This window comes from Bos taurus, chromosome 21, assembly GCF_002263795.3.
Source record: "Bos taurus isolate L1 Dominette 01449 registration number 42190680 breed Hereford chromosome 21, ARS-UCD2.0, whole genome shotgun sequence".
Lineage (NCBI taxonomy): Eukaryota > Metazoa > Chordata > Mammalia > Artiodactyla > Bovidae > Bos > Bos taurus.
In genome coordinates, this window is record NC_037348.1 from 45,527,254 (window position 1) to 45,548,815 (window position 21,562).

The 21,562-nt window shown below is 43.0% G+C and overlaps 2 protein-coding genes and 1 long non-coding RNA gene across 7 annotated transcripts in view; 2 read left to right on the plus strand and 1 right to left on the minus strand.

Annotated features, from left to right (window-relative positions):
* The window catches only part of PRORP (protein only RNase P catalytic subunit), a 138,518-nt gene extending 131,782 nt beyond the window's left edge, over positions 1-6,736 (plus strand). For 3 of the 5 annotated variants that reach the window (XM_024981855.2, XM_024981857.2, XM_024981856.2), the window contains one exon: positions 153-6,736. In XM_024981855.2, the coding sequence (XP_024837623.1) occupies positions 153-284 (132 nt within the window). In that variant the 3' untranslated portion in view covers positions 285-6,736. The remainder of the gene's footprint in view (positions 1-152) is intronic. The other 2 variants (NR_198897.1, NM_001435125.1) reach the window with 1 other exon arrangement.
* The window catches only part of PSMA6 (proteasome 20S subunit alpha 6), a 38,766-nt gene continuing 23,852 nt past the window's right edge, over positions 6,649-21,562 (plus strand). The window contains exon 1 of the mRNA XM_024981674.2: positions 6,649-6,737. Within this exon, the coding sequence (XP_024837442.1) occupies positions 6,719-6,737 (19 nt within the window). The 5' untranslated portion in view covers positions 6,649-6,718. The remainder of the gene's footprint in view (positions 6,738-21,562) is intronic.
* LOC132343372 (uncharacterized) lies at positions 9,892-21,528 on the minus strand. Its single transcript, XR_009492179.1, has 2 exons — positions 21,437-21,528; positions 9,892-15,098 (listed from the first exon to the last, which is right to left on the minus strand). It is a non-coding gene; the product is annotated as an uncharacterized lncRNA (long non-coding RNA).

A 21,562-nucleotide genomic window follows, 5' to 3' on the forward strand; every position in this document is an offset into this window, starting at 1 on the left:
CAGAGCTGGCTGCTCTTTGAAAATCCATTGTTAAAGTAAGACAAAGAATACATCTCTGAAGCAAACTAAGAAATCGTCAGAAAAGAAAGGGAAATGGCCAGATATTCCTATAGTGTTGTTCTCAATGTGTGGTTCCCTTTTTAATTCAACAGCATATTCTCAGCTATGACACCGTGGTGCAAACAACTGGAGACTCGTGGCACATACCTTATGATGACGACCTGGTGGAAAGATATTCCTACGAAGTGCCAACCAAATGGCTTTGCCTTCACCGGAAGACGTAAAGACTCTTATCCCATGCTAAGCTTGTGTCTGGGTGTCCTCCTGGTTGGCATCAGAGCTCTTAAGTTGATGCTTTTTAGAGCATTGCTTCTGTTCTGTTTGATTCAGTTTTTCCTGTTTGGTCCAGTTGGTTTATATATCAATAAGTTGACTTTTTAATTAAATGAGATATAATATCTTTTCATAACTCGTTGCATTTTTCCCCCTAACATTTGTTAGGATTTGAGGCTTATCTGAAGTTGGGGAACTCAATACGAAGTTATGCCTGCATTGGTGTATGCTAAGTCACTTCAGTAATGTCCGACTCTTTGTGACCCTGTGGACTGTAGCCCACCAGGCTCCTCTGTCCATGGGATTCTCCAGGCAAGAATACTGGAGTGGGTTGCCATGCTCTCCTCCAGGGGATCTTCCCAACCGAGAGATCGGACCTGAGTCTCCTCCAACTCCTGAATTGCAGGCAGATTATTTACTAGTGAGCCACCAGGGAAGACAGAGTGATGCCTGCCTTTCTCTTATTGGGCCAGCCATTCCACTTACATGGGCAGCAGGGTCTTCTGGTATCCTTTTTGCTGCCCTTCCAGGTCCATCAATAGCAGAACCAGTCCATCTGCTGTTGGGCTCCAGGTTATTTGTAAACCCCTTCTCCATTTCTGGTATCATCTCATCCTCTACATGTTATCTCCTACCCACACTGAATCACTTATGATCCTCTGATGAACTGGCTCAGATGTCAAAGGCTTATTAGCAACTTTTACTTAGTATCCAATGATTTGGGTTGGAGGAAAGGGGGCACTTCCTTCTTTTTAGACTATGATCATTTTTCTTCATCCTGTAATGCCTTTTCAGGACTAATTCAGCATTTTGTGAATTCCATCGGGCTTCCCTGATAGTTCAGTTAGTAAAGAATCCACCTGCAATGCAGGAGACCCCAGTTCAATTCCCGGGTTGGGAAGATCCCCTGGAGAAGGGATAGGCTACTCACTCCAGTATTCTTGGGCTTTCCCTGTGGCTCAGCTGGTAAAGAACCCACCTGCAATGTGGGAGACCTGGGTTCGATTCCTGGGTTGGGAAGATCCCCTGGAGAAGGGAAAGGCTACCCACTCCAGTATTCTGGCCTGGAGAATTACATGGACTGTATAGTCCATGGAGTCGCAAAGAGATGGCCACAACTGAGTGACTTTCACTTTGATTAATTCCATCACTTGGGATGAGGGTTTTCTAAATCATATAGATTTGTTTCATTTCATCAAGTTTGGCTTACTTTACCAAAGTGAGTAAATTTTCATAATTGCGTTTCTGTTTTACTTGCTTGCTCAGCAGTGTATTTTTTCCCCCTTTTTTGGCAATGTATTTCTTGATTTTAACTGAAAAAATTCATGTCTGCAACATTACAACAGATTTTTCCTTATACATACTATATGATTTCATATTCAAGAATAAGCAAAACCAATCTGTGCTAGAAAAAATCAAAATAGTAGTTGCCTGAGGATAAGGGCACAAGAGAACTTACTTTGTGGGGGTGATGGAAGGTTCTGGGTGGTGCTAACATAGTGTATATAATGTTAGTCAAAATTCATCACACTAAACACTTAAAATTGATGCATTTACAACATAACTGAAAAAAGTATATTAGCATTAAAAAGTTATTACGTGAAATGAACAGTGACCTAATTTACATAAGACCAGGTACACAGATATAAGTAGGGTATATATTATGCACAGGGAAACAATCCAGGAAAAACAGAGGCAGGGATGTTTGATCTCCTTACCCATTATTGGATTCAACACTGCTGCCCCCAGAGGAAGGAGCTCTCCAGACGAGGGTCTGATAAATTGAGGGCATTGAAAGATGTTAAGAGTCAGAATGCTCTCAAATGCAACCTTTTTTCCTAAATTTCATGAACTACATACTTAGAACACTGGGCTTTCAGTGAGCTAAACTTTTTTTTAAAGGAACTATCCTAGTTTTAAGAAAATTAGGGGGAAATGCATTTGTTAAATAAGCCTGTCTAAAAGCTTAATGCAGATTCCTACCAAGTTGCTCCTAGGGACAGGGTAGGATGCAGAAAGAATGTAGGACTTTGGAGCAGGAGTGAACCTTGAAGAATGATGTAAGGCCAAACAGTTGCAGTTTATAGATGAGGAAGATGGGATGGCTCCCCTGGATCCCACAGCTAGTTAGTGGAGACATTTCAGCTATAATCCAGCTCTTCTGATTCTCAGCCAAATAGCCTTTCTTGTACTGTACACTGTGATTTAGGCTAGAGTAGTTCATAAAAACTCAGCCTGAATGGTAGAGCATCCGGTGTGTAGAATTAGAAACTTTGTTAGCTATAAAAGAGAAAGTAGGAAACAAGAGAAAGGGAACGGGGAGGACAATCTCTTAAAGTGCCCATGTTTCCATAGCGGCTCATCAGGGTAGAAAATTGTGGTAGGGAAATTATATGATTTTTGAACTCTTTGATGCCATTCCAAAACAAAACCCCTAATCTCTGCTGGAGGTAAATTGAGGTGCATCTGTCATTTGTCTAGAAGGAGGGGAATTCTAGGCTGCTCAGGGTCAATTGCACTGACATGGAACCCTGGGGAGTACAGATTTTTCTCTGAATGAAGACAGCTGGTACCCAGCACTTAGGCTACCTTTGTATTCTGATCACCTGAGTGAAACAAAAGCTACCTGTCTAATTCAAAGTCCCAGACACTGTGGGAAGAAGGAATTCTTTAAAACCTGCGCCCTGGATTGAGAGTATCTTTAGAGTCAGCCAGCCGTGAACAACGAAGGCTTTGAAACTCTGCCACTGAAAAGTATTTCTAAAGTGCTTTGTACTTCCCCCTGGCATACTCCTGAATTTATATTCTCTTTTCCTCCTGCTGTTCTCAGACCCAATAAAGAGAACATCTCAAAGGAGAAGCCTGAGTTCATTCTCTTAGGATTCCGCTGGGACTGTCTCACCTCAGATGCCTTGTTCTTCACATTAAATGAATTTTTCTCTTCAAGTTTGTACTTAAATATAATTAGTTTCCCTGGTCCTCTAGCAGGTTTCTTGCTTTTTTAAAAAAAAACTGTCCTAAGATATTATATAATGCATATGTGTTCATATTATTAATAGATTTATTTTTCCCTGATAACTTCATTCTAAAGGAGGCATAGAAAGGAAGGATATGTTAGGTAGGCACCTGAATTCTGGCCCATCATGGTGAGTCTTTGCTAAAAATCAAAATTACCAGGATAGTTGAGGGCAAAGCTAAACGGAGTCCTGGACCTGATACTTTTGCCCATCTTTCAGCAACCTGGAATTTCTAGAGTGATAAACATCTAGGGAACCCTTGTGGGAATGACTGGGAGTGGAGGAACACAGGCCAGTGTGATGACATTGTGGGATTTAGGTCTGAGTTCTTTCAGGGCTGGGACTGAAATTTAACAGTCTCCCAGTTAAATCTGAATTTCAGATAAATGACAGTTCTTCTGTATAAATATGTCACAGGTATTGCAGGGACTTATTTACCCTAAAATTACTTACTGCCTATCTGAAATTCACAATTAGCAGGGCATCTTACATTTTTATTTGCTCCATATGGAAACTCTAGGTGGGAATTAGATGGGAAGATGAGGGGTAGTGGGAAATGAGGCATCTATAAAGCCCATAGCACCACAGGAGACTGGAGGGAAGCAAGGATAAGAAAAGATGTAAGTAAAAGGCAGCCTGAGCAGGAGGTGGGGCTGAGGGCAGAGGAGAGAAGACCAGCTTTTTTCTGCTTTATCCCAGCCAATGACAATCTTGAGTCTACATGATACAAATGAAGTAAGTTCCATTCACAGATCTACTTAGAGGAAGCCATACAGATCAGTGAGATGAAAGAAAATATAGGAGACAGAATATTCTCTCAGTATTCAGTTCAGTTCAGTTCAGCCGCTCCATTGTGTCCAACTCTTTGTGACCCCATGAACTGTAGCACACCACGCCTCCCTGACCGTCACCAACTCCCAGAGCCTACCCACACTCATGTCCACTGAGTTGATGATGCCATCCAACCATCTCAATCTCTGTTGTCCCCTTCTCCTCCTGCCCTCAATCTTTCCCAGCATCAGGGTTTTTGCCAGTGAGTCAGTTCTTCGCATCAGGCGGCCAAAGTATTGGGAGTTTCAGCTTCAACATCAGTTCTTCCAATGAACACCCAGGACTGATCTCTTTTAGGATGGACTGGTTGGATCTCCTTGCAGTCCAAGGGACCCTCAAGAGTCTTCTCCAACACCACAGTTCGAAAGCATCAATTTTTGAGCCATCAGCTTTCTTTATAGTCCAACTCTCACATCCATACATGACCACTGGAAAAACCATAGCCTTGACTAAACGGACCTTTGTTGGCAAAGTAATGTCTCTGCTTTTTAATATGCTCTCTAGGTTGGTTATAACTTTCCTTCCAAGGAGCAAGCATCTTTTAATTTCATGGCTACAGTCACCATCTGCAGTGATTCTGGAGCCCCAAAAAATAAAGTCAGCCACTGTTTCCACTGTTTCCCCATCTATCTGCCATGAAGTCATGAGACCAGATGCCATGATCTTTGTTTTCTGAATGTTGAGCTTTAAGCCAACTTTTTCACTCTCCTCTTTCACTTTCATCAAGAGGCTCTTTAGTTCTTCTTCACTTTCTGCCATAAGGATGATGTCATCTGCATATCTGAGGTTATTGATATTTCTCCTGGCAGTGATTGATTCCAGCTTGTGCTTCATCCAGCCCAGCGTTTCTCATGATGTACTCTGCATATAAGTTAAATAAGCAGGGTGACAATATACAGTCTTGACGTACTCCTTTTCCTATTTGGAACCAGTCTGTTGTTCCATGTCCAGTTTTAACTGTTGCTTCCTAACCTGCATTAAGGTTTCTTAAGAGGCAGGTCAGGTGGTCTGGTATTCCCATCTCTTTCAGAATTTTCTGCAGTTCCATTTTGATCCACACAGTATTTAATGAAAATAAATGCCACAAAAGAAAAGAGATGGGATCACCAATGAATAAATGCAATAAATCTTGAGAAATAATCTTCAATTTTCTCTTGTCATGCCTCTGTTACGGTGTTTCAAGATTCCCTGAAGACTTTTGTCCCCACATTTTGTCTCTCTTGGCAGTATCTGACAGATACTTCCAGAGACTACATATATACAACTTGCTCTCAACCAGGAATTGAAGTAAACAGGAAGCCAATTATCTAGTCACAGATAAGAGCTAAAAATAATCTGTTTTGCTACCATAGTACTTTAAAAAGTACACTCTTATCAAATGGATTAAGTTATTCAAATAACAATGATCAGTTCAGTCGCTCAGTTGTGTCCAACTCTTTGCAACCCCATGAATCGCAGCATGCCAGGCTTCCCTGTCCATCACCAACTCCTGGAGTTTACCCAAACTCATATCCATCAAGTCGGTGATGCCATCCAGCCATCTCATCCTCTGTCGTCCCCTTCTCCTCCCGCCCCTAATCCCTCCCAGCATCAGGGTCTTTTCCAATGAGTCAACTCTTCACATGAGGTGGCCAAAGTATTGGAGTTTCAGCTTCAGCATCAGTCCTTCCAATGAACATCCAGGACTGATCTCCTTTAGGATGGACTGGTTGGATCTCCTTGCAGTCCAAGGGACTCTCAAGAGTCTTCTCCAACACCACAGTTCAAAAGCATCAATTCTTCGGCGCTCAGCTTTCTTCACAGTCCAACTCTCACATCCATACATGACCACTGGAAAAACCATAGCCTTGACTAGATGGACCTTTGTTAATTTATTGTAAATAGCAGTGTTATGTGACAGGGTTTTGGTAGCTTCTGACAAAGTTAATGTAGGATTAATTTCAACCACATTTAAATGATCACAACATTAATGTTTCCAGTGTTAAAGTCCAACCCAAGAAGCAAAGGCTTGAGAAATCATAATTTGTTATATGATAGACACATAAATTCATTTTAAGGAGATCAGTTGAGATCATCCTGTCACTCTCAGCTGGGCTAGAATATTACTACATATCAAGTTTAGTTCACATCTGAATATTGAAATTCCACTTTTTTCTTTTCTTTTTTTTTTTTAATTAAAAAAGGGGTTTTTTTAGCTGAAGTATAGTTGAATTACATTGATTCAGGTGTACGGCAAAGTGATTCAAATATATATGTGTGTGTGTGTTTTTTTTAGGTTCTTTTCCATTATAGTTTATCACAAGATACTGAATATAGTTCCCTGTGCTATACAGTAGATCTTTGTTGTTTATGAAAGTCCATTAATAATACAGCTCTCTTGTGTCTTCTGTGACTGCATCAGAACCAAGAATGTCAATGTCTAGAATTCCCTGACAGTTCCGCTCCTCATTTGGCTCTCAGGGGCAGAGTGACATCTTGGCCAGGCAGGATAGTATGGGGCCTCCACCTTCCTGAAACAGGTTCCTCTGGAAGTAGATATGGCAGGTCAAACCAAAGGTAAGTTCCTCACCCAGACTTATTACTTAAGATGTACTGTATTATTAATTCTTTAAAAACAAATCATTGTATTTTCTTCCTCTTTCCAGTGACCGTGCCATAGAATCCAAAGCTTCATTTTTTTCTGTCCTCTGCTGCAAAGCTCAGTAGTCTAACACTATTAAGTTTTTATACATATCTATGCCTGTTTTATATGTATACACATATACATATATATATGTTGGTGGTTTAGTCACTTAGTTGTGTCTGACCTTTGGGACCCCACAGACTATAGCCCCTCAGGCTCTTCTGTCTGTGGGATTTCCCAGGCAAGAATACTGGAGTAGGTTACAATTTCCTTCTCCAGGGATCTTCTCAACCCAGGGATTGAACCTGAGTCTCCTTGGCAGGCAAATTCTTTACCACTGAGCCACCTGGGAAGTCCCATATATTACACATTTATCCACATAATTTTTAAAAGATCATTCATTCTCTGTAAGCTCTTTTGTAATACTTTTTTTTTCCCACCAGACAAAAAACAAACTTTTCCTTGTTCTCATAGTCTTCTAGCACTTTTTCCTCATGTACTTCAAACATCATAATATAAATTCATAAAACGAGGCAGTCAAGTTAAGCTAGGGCATTGCTGTACACCATAAAATCCTGTTCACGTGGTGGTGTACTCACAAAACACTAATCAAGGTTTCCTTGTGTTCAGAAGGAAATTTGTGTTCCAGGAAACTGTCACCCTGATGATAGCTACTGGGTCAAATTAAAGATCATGTCCTTTGGCCCTTAGCCATGTTCTGGCAGGAATAATCAAATCCTTAAAGAAATGGGTCTTTTCCAAGTTAGGCCCTCTGATCTCCAACTCCTAAAGAAATAAACTCTGGTCAGACCAATTATTTGAAGGCAAAGCCTGAGGAAGTTTTGCTGCTTTACACAACTAAGAGAGCTTTTTATTTTTTAAAGTCAATCATGTGGCTCTTTTTGTTCTTTGATCGGGAGGTTTCTGTGAGGAAATCAGTATTGAACAGTTTGTGCTTTATAAGTGGCAGTTTTTTTCTCTCCCATTTCCACTACTATTACCCCCAGAGATTTCAACAGCTTCCATATTCTGGTCTCATCATTTCTTTCTCTTTTTTTTCCTCAATACTTGTATTTATTTATTTGGCTGTGTCAGGTCTTAATTGCAACCGATGGGACCTTTAGTTGTGGCATGTGGATCTAGTTGCCTGACCAGGGCTCAAACCCAGGCTGCCTGCATTGAGAGTGTGGAGTCTCAGCCATCCGGACCACCAGGGAAGTCCTCGTTCTCATGGTTTCTTAACCACTTAAGCTCTGATGATGCCCCCCGGGAGATGCCAACCTGGATCTTTTAAACTATGTAAAAGTGCTCCACTTTCAGGATATCGGACTTTCAAGCTCTTCGTTTTGAGCACACCCTCCTTACCTGTCCCACTGCTTCATCTCTACCTTCAGTTCCTAGACCTGTTCTTAAGCCTCTTCCTTCCTCACCTAGAGGCCTCTCTCGTCCATTCCCATCTGGTTTTGCTTGCTTTCTTTCTCATCCCACCCTACCCTTAAACTATCCATTGCATGAATGCTTCAGTAACACTTCCCTTGTGCTTCCAGTAAGGCTTCCCTTGTGGCTCAGCTGGTAAAGAATCCGCCTGCAATGTGGGAGACCTGGGTTCAATCCCTGGGTTGGGAAGATCCCCTGGAGAAGGGAAAGGCTACCCACTCCAGTATTCTGGCCTGGAGAATTCCATGGACTGCACAATCCGTGGGGTCGCAAAGAGTCGGACACGACTGAGCGACTTTCACTTTCAGTAACACTTCAGATTCATTTACTCATTCTACCTTCTGTGGTGTCCATCTTACCAATTTTAAACCTAACTTTGGGTAACCCGAGATCTGTCCACTTCCTCTGCTGCTACACACCACAGTGTTGCTACAAAAGTCATGAAATTACACTGCTGGAACTTCACTCCCATTTGAAGGTTCTTTGTTTCATCTTTCAGTGAATTCCCATTAGTTTCCTGAAGGAGCTCTCCCAATCTTCTTCATCCTAACTTGAAAAGTAGGTCTTCTCCTGCAGCCTTCATTTCCTTTCTGTTCAGTGGGGAAGATAGTCAGCATACCTCTCACACTCTGATGGATGTAGGATCTTGTTTAAAAAGTTGGTTCAGGTCTCATGTGCCTGGTGATGCCAATGCTACAGACCATGTTTTGAGTAGTCTCAAATGAGCTCCAAGGTTATTTAAAAATAATTATAATACAACACTCAGGATTCTATGTCCTGAGTCATAGCCTCACTCTCACTCTCGGCAGATGAACTTAGCAGGAACTAAGAACCATCTGTTAATAGCCTCATCAGTTTTTGCTCTTTCCAACAACTTTCTGCCCTCACCTTTTTCTTACTTTTCTAGGTTAGTTTTTCTACCTGCATCCATACTATCCTTTCTTGCTAACTTCAGAACTTGTCCTCTCAGGTAATCTCTTTCCATGGGCTCTTTCTCTCATCTTTGGGCTTGCCTGGTGGCTCAAATGGTAAAGAATCTGCCTGCTATACTGAGACCCAGGTTCAATCCCTGGGATTGGAAGATCCTATGGAGAAGAGATTGGCTACCTATTCCATGGACAGAGGAGCCTGGTAGGCTACAGTTCACGGGGTCACAAAGAGTCAGACACGACTGAGCAGCTAACACTTTCACTTTTCCCTCATCTAACTACAAATTCCTTTGGGCTTCTAGCCTGACATGTACTTCCCTAGGCATAGTGTAACAGCCAGACTTCTCAGAGGAAGGAGCCATCTCTACCCTTGGTTTCTTTCCAGTTCTCCATTTGCAGCTGAGCATTTCTACCTTGGTAGCCTGTGGACCCTCAACCACTATGAAAACAACTCCTCTTCACCCCCACAAAGTGATCTCCTGCCTTACTTTATTTTTCCTGCTCCTTACCTCTTACTTACTTACTTACTTATTTACTCAATTAGCAAATCATGTCGATTTTACCTTCAAAATATCTGTCACAGGCTAGTTATTCAACTCTTAACTACCTCTCCAAAGGAAATAATTCTTTTTGAAAAAGGTTTGTACATGAAGATATTCTTCATAATAATGTTATTGAGAAGAATAACAAAATTGGGAATAATGAAATGTTCAAAACAAGGTAAGGAAGAGACAAATATAATTTTAAATGTTACAGTGATTAAAATGATACTCTGTGTCTTGGCATGGGTTAAGATTTTGTTGATTCCACAGTGTTACATTTTGTTGATTCCACAATCTTTGGGTTCTGGGATTGTAGTTGATTTTTAGTTCTCTTTGTCTTCTGCACAATTTGAAACAGATACTTGAGTAACAGACCATTAGGATTCTGTCTCCATTTCCACTGAGGCACAAATGTCAGTACATACCAAGATTCCCAGGTGAGTGTGAGGCAGACACTGCACATGCAGAATTTACAAAAGGAATAAAGGAGACTCTGCCTCACAGATCCTGGCCCCTCGGTTCAGTTCAGTCGCTCAGTCATGTCCAACTCTTTGCAACCCCATGGACTGTAGCACGCCAGGCTTCTCTGTCCATCACCAACTCTTGGAGCCTACTCAGACTCGTCCATCGTGTCAGTGATGCCATCCAACCATCTCATTCTCTGTTGTCCCCTTCTCTTCCTGCCTTCAATCTTTCCCACCATCAGGGTCTTTTCCAATGAGTTGGTTCTTCGCATCAGGTGGCCAAAGTATTGGAGTTTCAGCTTCAGCATCAGTCCTTCCAATGAATATTCAGGACTGATTTATTTTAGGATTGACTGATTGGATCTCCTTGCAGTCCAAGGGACTCTCAAGAGCCTTCTCCAACACCACAGTTCAAAACCATCAATTCTTCTGTGCTCAGCTTTCTTTATAGTCCAACTCTCACATCCATACATGACTATTGGAAAAACCATTGCTTTGACTAGACGAACCTTTGTTGGTAAAGTAATGTCTTGCTTTTTAATATGCTGTCTAGGTTGGTCATAGCTTTTCTTCCAAGGAGCAAGTGTCTTTTAATTTCATGGCTGCAGTCAGCATCTGAGTGATTTTGGAGCCCCCAAAAATAAAGTCTCTCACTGTTTCCATTGTTTCCCCATCTATTTGCCATGAAGTGATGGGTCCAGATGCCATGATCTTCATTTCTGAATGTTGAGTTTTAAGCCAACTTTTTCACTCTCCTCTTTCACTTTCATCAAGAGGCTTTTTAGTTTTTTGCTTTCTGCCATAAGAGTGGTGTCGTCTGCGTATCTGAGGTTATTGGTATTTCTCCCGGTAATCTTGATTCCAGCTTGTGCTTCATCCAGCCCAGCATTTCGCATAATATACTCTGCATATAAGTTAAATAAATACTCCTTTCCTGATTTGGAGTCAGTCTGTTGTTCCGTGTCCAGTTCTAACTGTTGCTTCTTGACCTGCATACAGATTTCTCAAGAGGCAGGTCAGATAGTCTGGTATTCCCATCTCTTTAAGTATTTTCCACAGTTTGTTGTGATCCACACAGTCAAAGGATTTGGCGTAGTCAATAAAGCAAAAGTAGATGTTTTTCTGGAACTCTCTTGCTTTTTCAATGATCCAACGGATGTTGGCAATTTGACCTGTGGTTCCTCTGCCTTTTCCAAATCCAGCTTGAACAACTGGAAGTTCATGGTTCATGGACTGTTGAAGCCTGGCTTGGAGAATTTTGAGCATTACTTTGCTAATGTGTGAGATGAGTACAATTGTGCAGTAGTTTGAACACTCTTTGGCATTGCCTTTCTTTAGAATTGGAATGAAGACTGACCTTTTCCAGTCCTGTGGCCACTGCTGAGTTTTCCAGATTTGCTGGCATATTGAGTGCAGCACTTTCACAGCATCATCTTTTAGGATTTGAAATCCCCTCAACCAGGCCAAAGATGTAAGAGAGTCAGAAGAAGGAAAAAGATAAAGATGTTTCTTTATAGAGAGCTGTGGCCAGGTTTCCAGTTCCTTGGTGCCCTCTGACCTTAGGACCCTGGGAAATCGCCTCAATAGGAAGACTTGGGGCTCCTTCAGCAGTCTGGGGAAGTCACCAACCTCAGTGAAAGCTGAAGCCTCTTTGGATGGGCCTGACTCTGCCAGCAAAGCTAGAAGATGACAGCAGAGCTGACGAGGGACACTGGAAATGAGCCAGAGAGGGCTGCTGCCCTAAAGCTGCCCCAAGGGCCAGATGGAGGCCAGCTGGGTGGAAAGAGAGTTGCCTTACTTTTTCTTAGCCTGGAGGGGAACTTCTAGATGGCCAGGGGTTGAGGAAAGAGTACAGGTAGCCACCTACATATAAAAATAGATGGACTCAGCAGAGAACCACCAAAGAGCCTAGAAAAGTGGCCAAGCAGGAAGCATCCATTTTAACTATCTGTCAGGCTCACCAGAGACACCAGCTATAAACAGCTGCTAGGCCTAGAAAGCATTAAGACACCCAGCCTTACCTGTCCTCCACCTTGGCTGGTGGAGGTGGCTGGTATGAGGGAGGTAGGTGTAAAATTGAGCCAGGAGTGGTCAGGAAGGAAAAGTCAACCATGCCCCCACCCCTTTCCACTGGAAGCTTTAGTGTGAAACTTACCTAAGCTGGCAGGAAAAAAATGATACAGTACTGCTTAGAATCTGTTGGTATAGAACTGTGTATTCTAATTTCTGAACTGATACTGCATTGGTGACTTAAAGTGACCATAGCACTGCATATTATCTAAGAGGAACAGAAAAGTAAGGGGGCTTTCCAGAGTTTTTGTCTAAGGCAGGAAAAATGAAAGGAAGAGTGGGAGAACGAAAGTCAGATTGTAGTTTTATCAGCCTGTTCATCATGCTTGTCACCAGAACCCAGGTGCCCCCTTGTGCTCGCTTCCATCATCTCTTGCCCTCATAAAGGTAGCCACTGTCTAGTCTTCTAATAGTACAGATTTTTTTTTTTTTTGCCTGTTTTTATGTTTTATGTAAATGGAATCATTCAGGATGTGTTTTTTTGTGCCTGGCTTCTTTCATTCAGTATTGTGGGAGGTTCATCTGTATTGTCACATGTAATTGTATCTCATTCATTTTCATTATTCTGTAATGTTCTATAGTCTGAATATGGACTTCCTGGTGGCTCAGACAGTAAAGAATCTGCCTGCAATGCAGAAGACCCAGGTTTGATCCCTGGGTCGCAAAGATCCCCTGGAGAAGGGAACAGGTACCCAGTCCACTATTCTTGCCTGGAGAATCCCATGGACAGAGGAGCCTGGGGGGCTGCAGTCCACGGGATCACAAAGAGTTGGACACAACTGAGTGACTAACACCAGTGTGAATATACCACAGTTTATCCAGTCTGCTTTGATGGGCATTTGGATAGCTTCTAGGCTTTGCCTATTAGAAATAATGCTATGAATAGTTTATCATGTTTAATGAGCAGAGAGCTATTTTAAAATCTCTGGCATCTTATTTCCTTTCCATTCCCCTAACTACCACCCCAGTTCACACCTTCTCAAACTTTCACTTGGACTAATAGCAGTAGCCTCCTGATTGATATCCCCATCTACAGTTCATAAATATACCAAGTTTATCTTCTGGGAGTGTAATGCTCATCATGCCATTTTCCTTACTCGGAAACATTAAATGTCTCCCCATTACCTTCCAGCCACGGCAGTTCCTTTACTTGGCATTCAAGGCCTCCTCCCTGCATTTGTACTCCAGAACATTTTTGTGTCCCAGTCAGGCTAAGCCATTACCATGACCTAAACACAGACTCTTTTTTTCTTCCTCTGTCTCCCTGTTCTTGGCCACTCCCAGTCCACGTTGCATCATGGTGCCACTCAGACTGCCCCTAACAGCTAACAAATCTGTCAGAGTTCTTGTCCCCCCAGGCTGAGCTCAGACATATTTCTTTCAGCAGGCAGCTTGCATTCCCTGTGGCCATGGTCATTTCCCATCTGCCGTGCTCTGTTGGACACTACCTTATGTATCATGAGCTGCCCCGTACTTAGCATTGCTCTCATTTGTGTTTCATCTTTCTTGCCCACTGAATTCCAGCGGGGCCCCATCTGTCTCATCTGTGTGTCTCCAGAGCAACCAGTCCAGCTGCTTGCCCATAGAAGAGGCTCAATAAATGCTGGTTGAATTATTTTGGAGAAGTTGTTTGAAAATGTCTTCCTGATTTTTACCTCTGATTCCCACTTCTCCTTTGAGTGAATTCCCCCTCTTGCTCCTTGGTATTTTGTGTGTGTGCTGGCTAGCTCAGGAGCATAGTCTTTGGCGTCTGGTGCTTTGACTGATCTTCAAGAAATAATGATAACCTCTCAATGCCACCCTCTTTGATCATACTATTTAACCCCCTCCATGTTTTAAAAGAATTAAATATTTATTAGGCATCTACATAGACTATGAAAACTGGAATAAAATTTGCTCTGCACCTGTAAGATATCATTTCAGAGTCTCTAGTCTGGAAAAGTGTTTAATCTGTTGTCTATGGTTGATTCTTGAAACTTGCCTTTTTCTCACCACGATGGATGAATTGCACACTAGGAGAAGTTTGCGGATCTCAGCTGCGGTTTATCAAAGCAAGCAGAAAATAAAACTGGAGCACTCTGCTGCTTTCCCATCGGTACCTGGGTTCTCAAGAACTAGTTCCTAAATTAGTGACTGAAAATATTGGTTATAATGATTAGACACCTCATTCATTTGCTCTCTCTCCCCCAGCTATCTCAAGAGAACTTGGGCTTATTCTGAGCACCAGCGATGACTTAATTTTGCGGTGAGAAAATAGGAATGAGAGGAAGCCAATTAGGAAACCTCAAGGAAGAGGAAGTATCTCCAGGCTGAAGGGAAGGCTGTTGAGTCTTATTTCCTCTCTGTTCTTGACTCATCCTCTCAGTGCCTGACCAACTTCTGCACCCCCCTTTCCCCACCTGATCAGGGGGCTGGAATGGGTGTGAGGTGAAATTGGAGTTAGTAGAGTGAAGGAAGTCAAATAACATTCACAAAGACCCCAAGATATAGGGATGCGCCATGGGTGTGAAAATCTCGTTGAACTGACTGATGCTTACAATTCCCATCCTCTGTCCACATTCATGGCTGAGGCTACATGTGTGCAGGACAGGGTGGGTAAGAACTGGCTGCTTTCAAAGTTAACAAAACAGACTGAGTTTCACTTCTGAACAGTCGCAGCATACAGTGTAGCCTGGTGCAGTACTTGGCTTCCTTCTTGCTAGAGAAAGAGCAAAACAACCACCGATCCAGGCTTTATTCACCGGTGTCCCCTCCTTTCACAAAGGCAGAAGCAAGTCTTTAGTAGGTGACTTATTTTCTTTGTAGTGCTTAATATTTTTTTCCTCCATGCCTTTAAGGGTAGGTACAGCATGCTCACCTGTTTGAGAGAAGAAATCAAGGTGGTGGTCACCAGGTGATCTCTGGCCAGCGTCAGATCCAAATCCAGTGCTTGACACTTGGAGCAAAGCCCGACCCTGTTCAGGACTCGGGCCCCTCCCTTCCCCAATCTTATTTTTCACTGGAACATTTGCTGTTCTCTCAAGCTCTGAAGGGCTTCCTGTGTTATCATGCCTAAGGGGAAGTTGTATGTTAAAAAACCACCAACGGTTAAGCCCAGACCAGCTGGGGTCTTCCATTGCTGCTTCCAGTACTCTGGGGAGACCCATGAGAATTCTTAGTGTTTCTCTAAGTCCTTGGCTTTCAGAAATGAGCTCAGTCATCCGTCAAGCATTGGGTCTTCCTTTAAAGGGGGAGTTTGGAAAAACAGGAGAAGCATCAAAAGTTGTAAGAGGGTAATTCTAAAGTTGTTACAGCTAAAAATCAAGGGTGACCTGAAAGCTAAAGGTTTTGGCTCTCTAGAAGGAGTTCCTGGATAGATATAGTTAAGTAAAATGTCCTTTGGGTTGAGCCAATACAAGTTTATTCCCTTTCAAATCAAAGGACAGTGTTACCATTTTTGGAGATGACTGATCGAATTCCAGGCACAGAATTATATAGACTGGTAAGGAAAGGGCGGAGTAGCAGGGCAATGATAATTTGTGACTGCTGTGTCGACAGACACCATATTGTACCCACCACTGGTACTGGAGAGTGAGAGAACCACACGCTGGGTGTTATGGCCAAGAGCATTGGGGAATATTACTTTACTGGAATGTGGTTTGAAGAGATTTTGAGCAGAAACATAACCATGTGCCTTATGTAAGTCACAGTAGCACATCCCACACCACATTTGAGGCTCCATTTGTCGCTCTCCTTTGCCCATAAATTGTATAGTAGAACTGGAGTACAGAGAAATCACCGTTTTCTCTTTCCCCAGGATTCAGCCAGAATGACAGCTCTTAGGTACCCTACCATAGTTGCTGGGGTACAGAAAGAACTTAAGGACTTCGATTGGTATGAGAAAGATACAAATAGAACCAGGTTCTTGCCCTCAGTCCTCTACTGAGGCACCTGATTGGTGATGGTCTGACCAGGGAGCTACCTCGCTTCAGGTGATCAGCCAGAGCCGCTATGTGTCCAGCTCTTTCATGGCCACAGTGGACTTTTGGGGCATCCTAACTCTCCTAAGATACTCTACCTACCAGTGTTTCAACACCTGCTTATCACATGGAAACACAGATACGCTTCATTTGTATATTCCCTGGCTCACTGAAACCACCAGCAGAGCATCCTAAGCCAAGGGCTAAATTCTTATATTGCCTTTAAACGCCATGTGATTCAGCGTGTCTGCAGTCCCTGGGAATCTACGCTGCTACTTTACCTTTGCCTTGTGGGTAACCCCTACCTTCCACCTACCTCCACCCCCAGGGGAGAATGTGGGCCTTGCCAAATGGAGGCCCCCAGGAGATTTTCCAAGACTCACGAGATGTCAAGTCATCTCTAAAATTTTTCAAAAAACCAGAAAGTCATTTCAGAATGTCTAACTTAGTGGCCCCACAGAGAGGAAGATCAAATTTTCCACACAGACACAGCAAGTCTGCCCCCATAGGCTTGTGTTAAAGCTGCAGGAGTATTCGTACCCAGACTTTCATGAAAGCTCCCCAGCCCAGGGGGAAGTCCACCTGGGTGAGCAGTTAAGCTGCTGCTTGACACCCAAGGCACATATTCTTGAAGTCTCTGTTTCCTGGGGATTTCCCTTAGCAATGGAATTAGCAAAGGGTTCGTCTTTCTGAAAGGTTTCCCAGAGGAAATCTATTTGCCTGTGAAAAAAACCTCAAATTCTAATATAAAATCTCTGGCCTTTTAGGTTTTTGAGTTCGGATTTCTCATTTATTCACAAATCTCTTCGAATAAAAACAGTTCAACATAGTACAAAACCCAAGTGGTGAGAGTGCATATTCAGTGAATGATCAGAGTGCTTACTTCATGCCAAGCACTGATGATACACTCAGGAGCAGATATGGCCACTGCCCTCAAGGAGCCTGATATTCTAATTCTAGCTTTCAGTTTGCACTGTATTGAAAATGAAGTTGACTCCTTGCAGGAAGTATCCTTTAGGGTAATTGTGTTGTTGTTGTTGTTCAGTCACCAAGTCTTGTCTGACTCTGTGACCCCCGTGGTCTGCAGCACACCAGGCCTCTCTGTCCCTCACCATTAATAAGTATATGCCATGCAAAATCCTAGGCCTCTTTTAGGGCCCAGCTTAAATGCAACCTCAACAGAGGATCAGAATTTATTTGAGCCTATGAAATAATTCTCATAGCCAATGTGTGTGTGATTTTAGATATTCCATCACTGCATGGTAGGGTACACCCAGGGTGCTTCACTGAGAGTCATGTCTATGTGGGAAGGAAAGGCAATTATGAAAAAATTTCTCAGTTGTTCCCTTGTCTTTCTACAGTTTTCAGTTCATTTACTGAACTTTTATGAGCCAAGCCCCATAGCAAGGGTCGTAGAGAATACAAAGATAAAAGGTATTCAGGTTCTGCTCATCTTTCTTTCTGTGCTACACTGGGTCTTTGCTGCTGTGCACGGGCTTACTCTCATTGCAATGTGAGGGCTTCTCATTGTGGTGGCTTCTCTTGTTGTGGAGCACAGGCTCTAGCCTTGCTGGCTCAGTAGCTCTGATGTACAGGCTTACTTGCTCCACAGCATGTGGAATCTTCCCAGACCAGGGATCGAGCTCATATCCCCTGCATTGGCAGGCAGATTCTTAACCACTGGACTACCAGGGAAGTCCTGCTTTGGCAATCTTTAGTGAAGCCTATTAGAGCTCTTTTAAGTTAAATCACATGATTACCAATATGTGATGCTTTTGACCTATAAAAATGGCCATTTTATTTGGTTCAGAGTAATAAAAATTCAAATTATATGCACTGGGCATATAGGGGGAAAGAGGCAGATCGGTGAATCTGAGCTTCTTAGCTGAGGAGATTGGAATGAGTGTCCTTACAGGAGGAATAGGGGAGTGAGGGAACTGGAGAGCTTGAGGAGGGATCAGGCAGTGTATCTCAGAGCTGTGCCATGGAATGTAGCCCTGCAGTGGAAATAGGAGGATGAATTGCAAGACAAGGCTGAAAAGAAAGGCACAGGTCAGCTAAGTTCAAGACTAAATTTTATTGAGTACCTCAAAGAAGTCTGGGCAGAGAAGCAACTCAATGAGATGTTGCTCAGGAAAATGATTCCAAGAGTGTGATCAACAGGAAGAGACTCTACTGTGCCAGACCATGCCAACTGGTCTTAATCCAGGCAGTGGCAGTGGGAGTGAGAAGCAGAAGGAGTTATCCCATAGGGAGAATCAACAGGATTTGGTTACTGGAAGGCTGCAATCACAGTCATCATTTAATGAGTGCTTATTATGTGCTAGGTATCTTGTCTGGTACCTCAGTTTCTTGCCTTCTCTCATCTAATCTCCTAAACAGCCCCCATAAAGAGAATCCACCCTTGAGGAGGTTGCATAAGGTCAGATATCTGGTAACTGTCACAAATGGGACTTAAATTCAAGTTTAAATAGAAAGGGATGCACTCCTAGCCTCTGTGCTATAAGGGAATTCATTCATTCAGCTAAAACTTATTGAGCACTTTAATATATGCTAGGTATTGTTCAAGCTACCTGAGCTGTACAAGTGAACAAAACAAAGATTCCTGCCCTCTTGGCCCTTGGGTTGGGTGAGGAGAGACAATAAACAGTGAGCAAAATTATGAATTATATGATGGAAAAGAGGAGAGCAGAATAAAAAGGATCAGAATTACCTGGGGAGGTTTAGGAGAACTGACAACTATTGCAAGGGTTTGACTCTGAGGACTTAGAAAATGTATTGTGAGGGAAGGGAACTAACTGGCTTGGGAGAAAAGAGATGGAATGAGGTGTGTTCTGTTTTAAACATGTTAGGTTTGGAGGTACTATGTGTCTCAATGTGAAAAATACCCCATAGGCGATTAGAGAAGACTCAGCACTGGAGACTGATACAGCCAGAGACCTAGTTTTGAGGAAATACCATCATAGAGGGGGTTGTTGAGTGAGTTCACCCTCCAAGCAACCTTACAGAGAGGTCGTTTTATCTATGACTATTCAGGTGAACTTTTGGAGTTATAGTCTAAGGGGCTTGCTCAGAGTCTAAGAAAAAAAAGTACTCAGTGTCAGGAGGAGTTGGTCCTGAGGATAGGGACCTAAACCTAGGAATACCTTTCATCAGGACACTTGGGAATCAGAGGGAGCCGGAAAGTACCCTGTGTGCCAGAAATGATGTCTGCACTTAGTATTTTCTTAATTGAGTTTCAGTTTTGGATTTTCTTTTTTAGTAATGAAACAGAAGTTTATTTTTTAAAAAATACTCTTGAGAAACTAGAACTTCCTTAAGAAACTCCTTAGGAGGCTCTTAAAATTTTTTTCCTTTAAATGGAAAGTGAGTTTAAGAGGAAATACATTAAAGAGGTAAGAATTCCTTCTTCAATATTACTTGCAACTGGTATTGAAGTGCCAGACTCTTGTTATAGCTGGCTTTCCTAGTACACAAGCTGTTGGGCCAGCTACACTAGTTTAACATCTGATTTGCATTTTACAGTCACTAAACAGAAGTGTGTGTCTTGGGGTAGGTCAAAACAGGCACATTTTACAGTTTCAAAAGTCACTTGCTGTTCTCCCAGAGCTACCTTGCCTGTTTGGAAATTATTCTCATTACTTCATCTACCACAAGCCTGCTTTGAGCCTTGTCCCTTCCGTTCTTGTTCATTATCAATCAAGGCTACTGATTCCTTTATTACACCTATATTGCCTATTGTTAACCGCTCAGTTGTGTCTGATTCTTTGTAATTCTGTGGACTGTAGCCCACCAGGCTCCTCTGTCCATGGAATTCTTCAGGCAAGAATACTGGAGTGGGTAGCCATTCCCTTCTCCAGGGGATCTTCCAGACCCAGAGACCTAGGTCTCCTGCATTGCAGGCAGGTTCTTTACCGTCTGAGCCATCAGGGAAGCCCCATTACACCTATATTTCAACTTAAGTTCCACTTTTAAGACAAAACTGACCAGAGCTCCTGGCCAAAGGAAGATCTTACCTGGCCAGAATAAAATTCTGCTCTGGAGTGGCTAGCAACACCCTTTCCCTTCTGTACCTAAAATTAACTGGCTACTGCCAGGGCTTCCCTGGTGGCTCAGAGGGTAAAGCATCTGCCTGCAATGCAGGAGACCTGGGTTTGAACCCTGGGTCAGGAAGATTCCCCTGGAGAAGGAAATGGCAACCCACTCCAGTACTCTTGCCTGGAAAATCCCATGGATGGAGAAGCCTGGTAGGCTACGGTCTATGGGGCTGCAAAGAATCGGACATGACTGAGTGACTTCACTTTCACTGCCAGAGCAGCTGCGATCCATTTATTTCTCCCTCTCATAGCAGGAAAGAAAGTGGTTGGATAGAAAGTTGTCATTTGCAGAAACGTGGATGAACCCAGAGACTGTCAGAATGAAGTCAGAAAAGAGGAAAACGAATATTGTATATTAACGCATATATGTGGTAATAGGAAAATGGTAAAGATGATCTTGTTAAGCAGAAACTGAGACACAGACGTAGAGAACTAAGGTATGGATACCAAAGGGTGAGGGAGGGGAGTGGGATGAATTGAGAGACTGGCATTGACATATATACACTGCTACTGTGTATATTGCTTCCCAGGCAGACGGTAAAGCGTCTGCCTGCAATGCGGGAGACCTGGGTTCAATCCCTGGGTTGGGAAGATCTTCTGGAGAAGGAAATGGCAACCCACTCCAGTATTCTTGCCTGGAAACTTCCATGGACTGAGGAGCCTGGTAGGCTACAGTCCATGGGGTCGCAAAGAGTCGGACACGACTGAGCGACTTCTCTCGCACTTTTTTCACTGTGTATAAAGAAGATAACTCATGAGAACCTACTGTACGGCACAGGCAAGGTCTACCTGGTGCTCCGTGGTGAACTAAATGGGAAGGAAATCCAAGAAGGAGGGGATATATGTATACGTAGGGCTAACTGACTTTGCAGTACAGCGAAACTGACACAGCAATGTAAAGCAACTATACTCCAGTTGAAAAAAAGAAGGAAGGAAGAAAGCCAGTGGGTAAACATTAAGAACGCCAGCAAGCCGGATCCAGGCTACATATACAGGTACCCAAACTAACGAGAGACTTCAATACGCGATTACTCAGGGAGGCAAATCACTACTCGAGACCCCGGAAAGCTTTTCTGCTCTTGCTACAGTCAATTCATTCTCCAGATGAAAGCTCTAAACCGCCACAAGCCGAACCTCACCTGCAATCTTCAAGCCGCCCACAACTGGGGCTGGCGCAAGCTCAAGTCGAAGAACCCGCTCTTCCCCACCCCCACCAGAGGCGGGGCCTTGGAGCTCTCCCCGCGCTGGGGTCTTAACTTC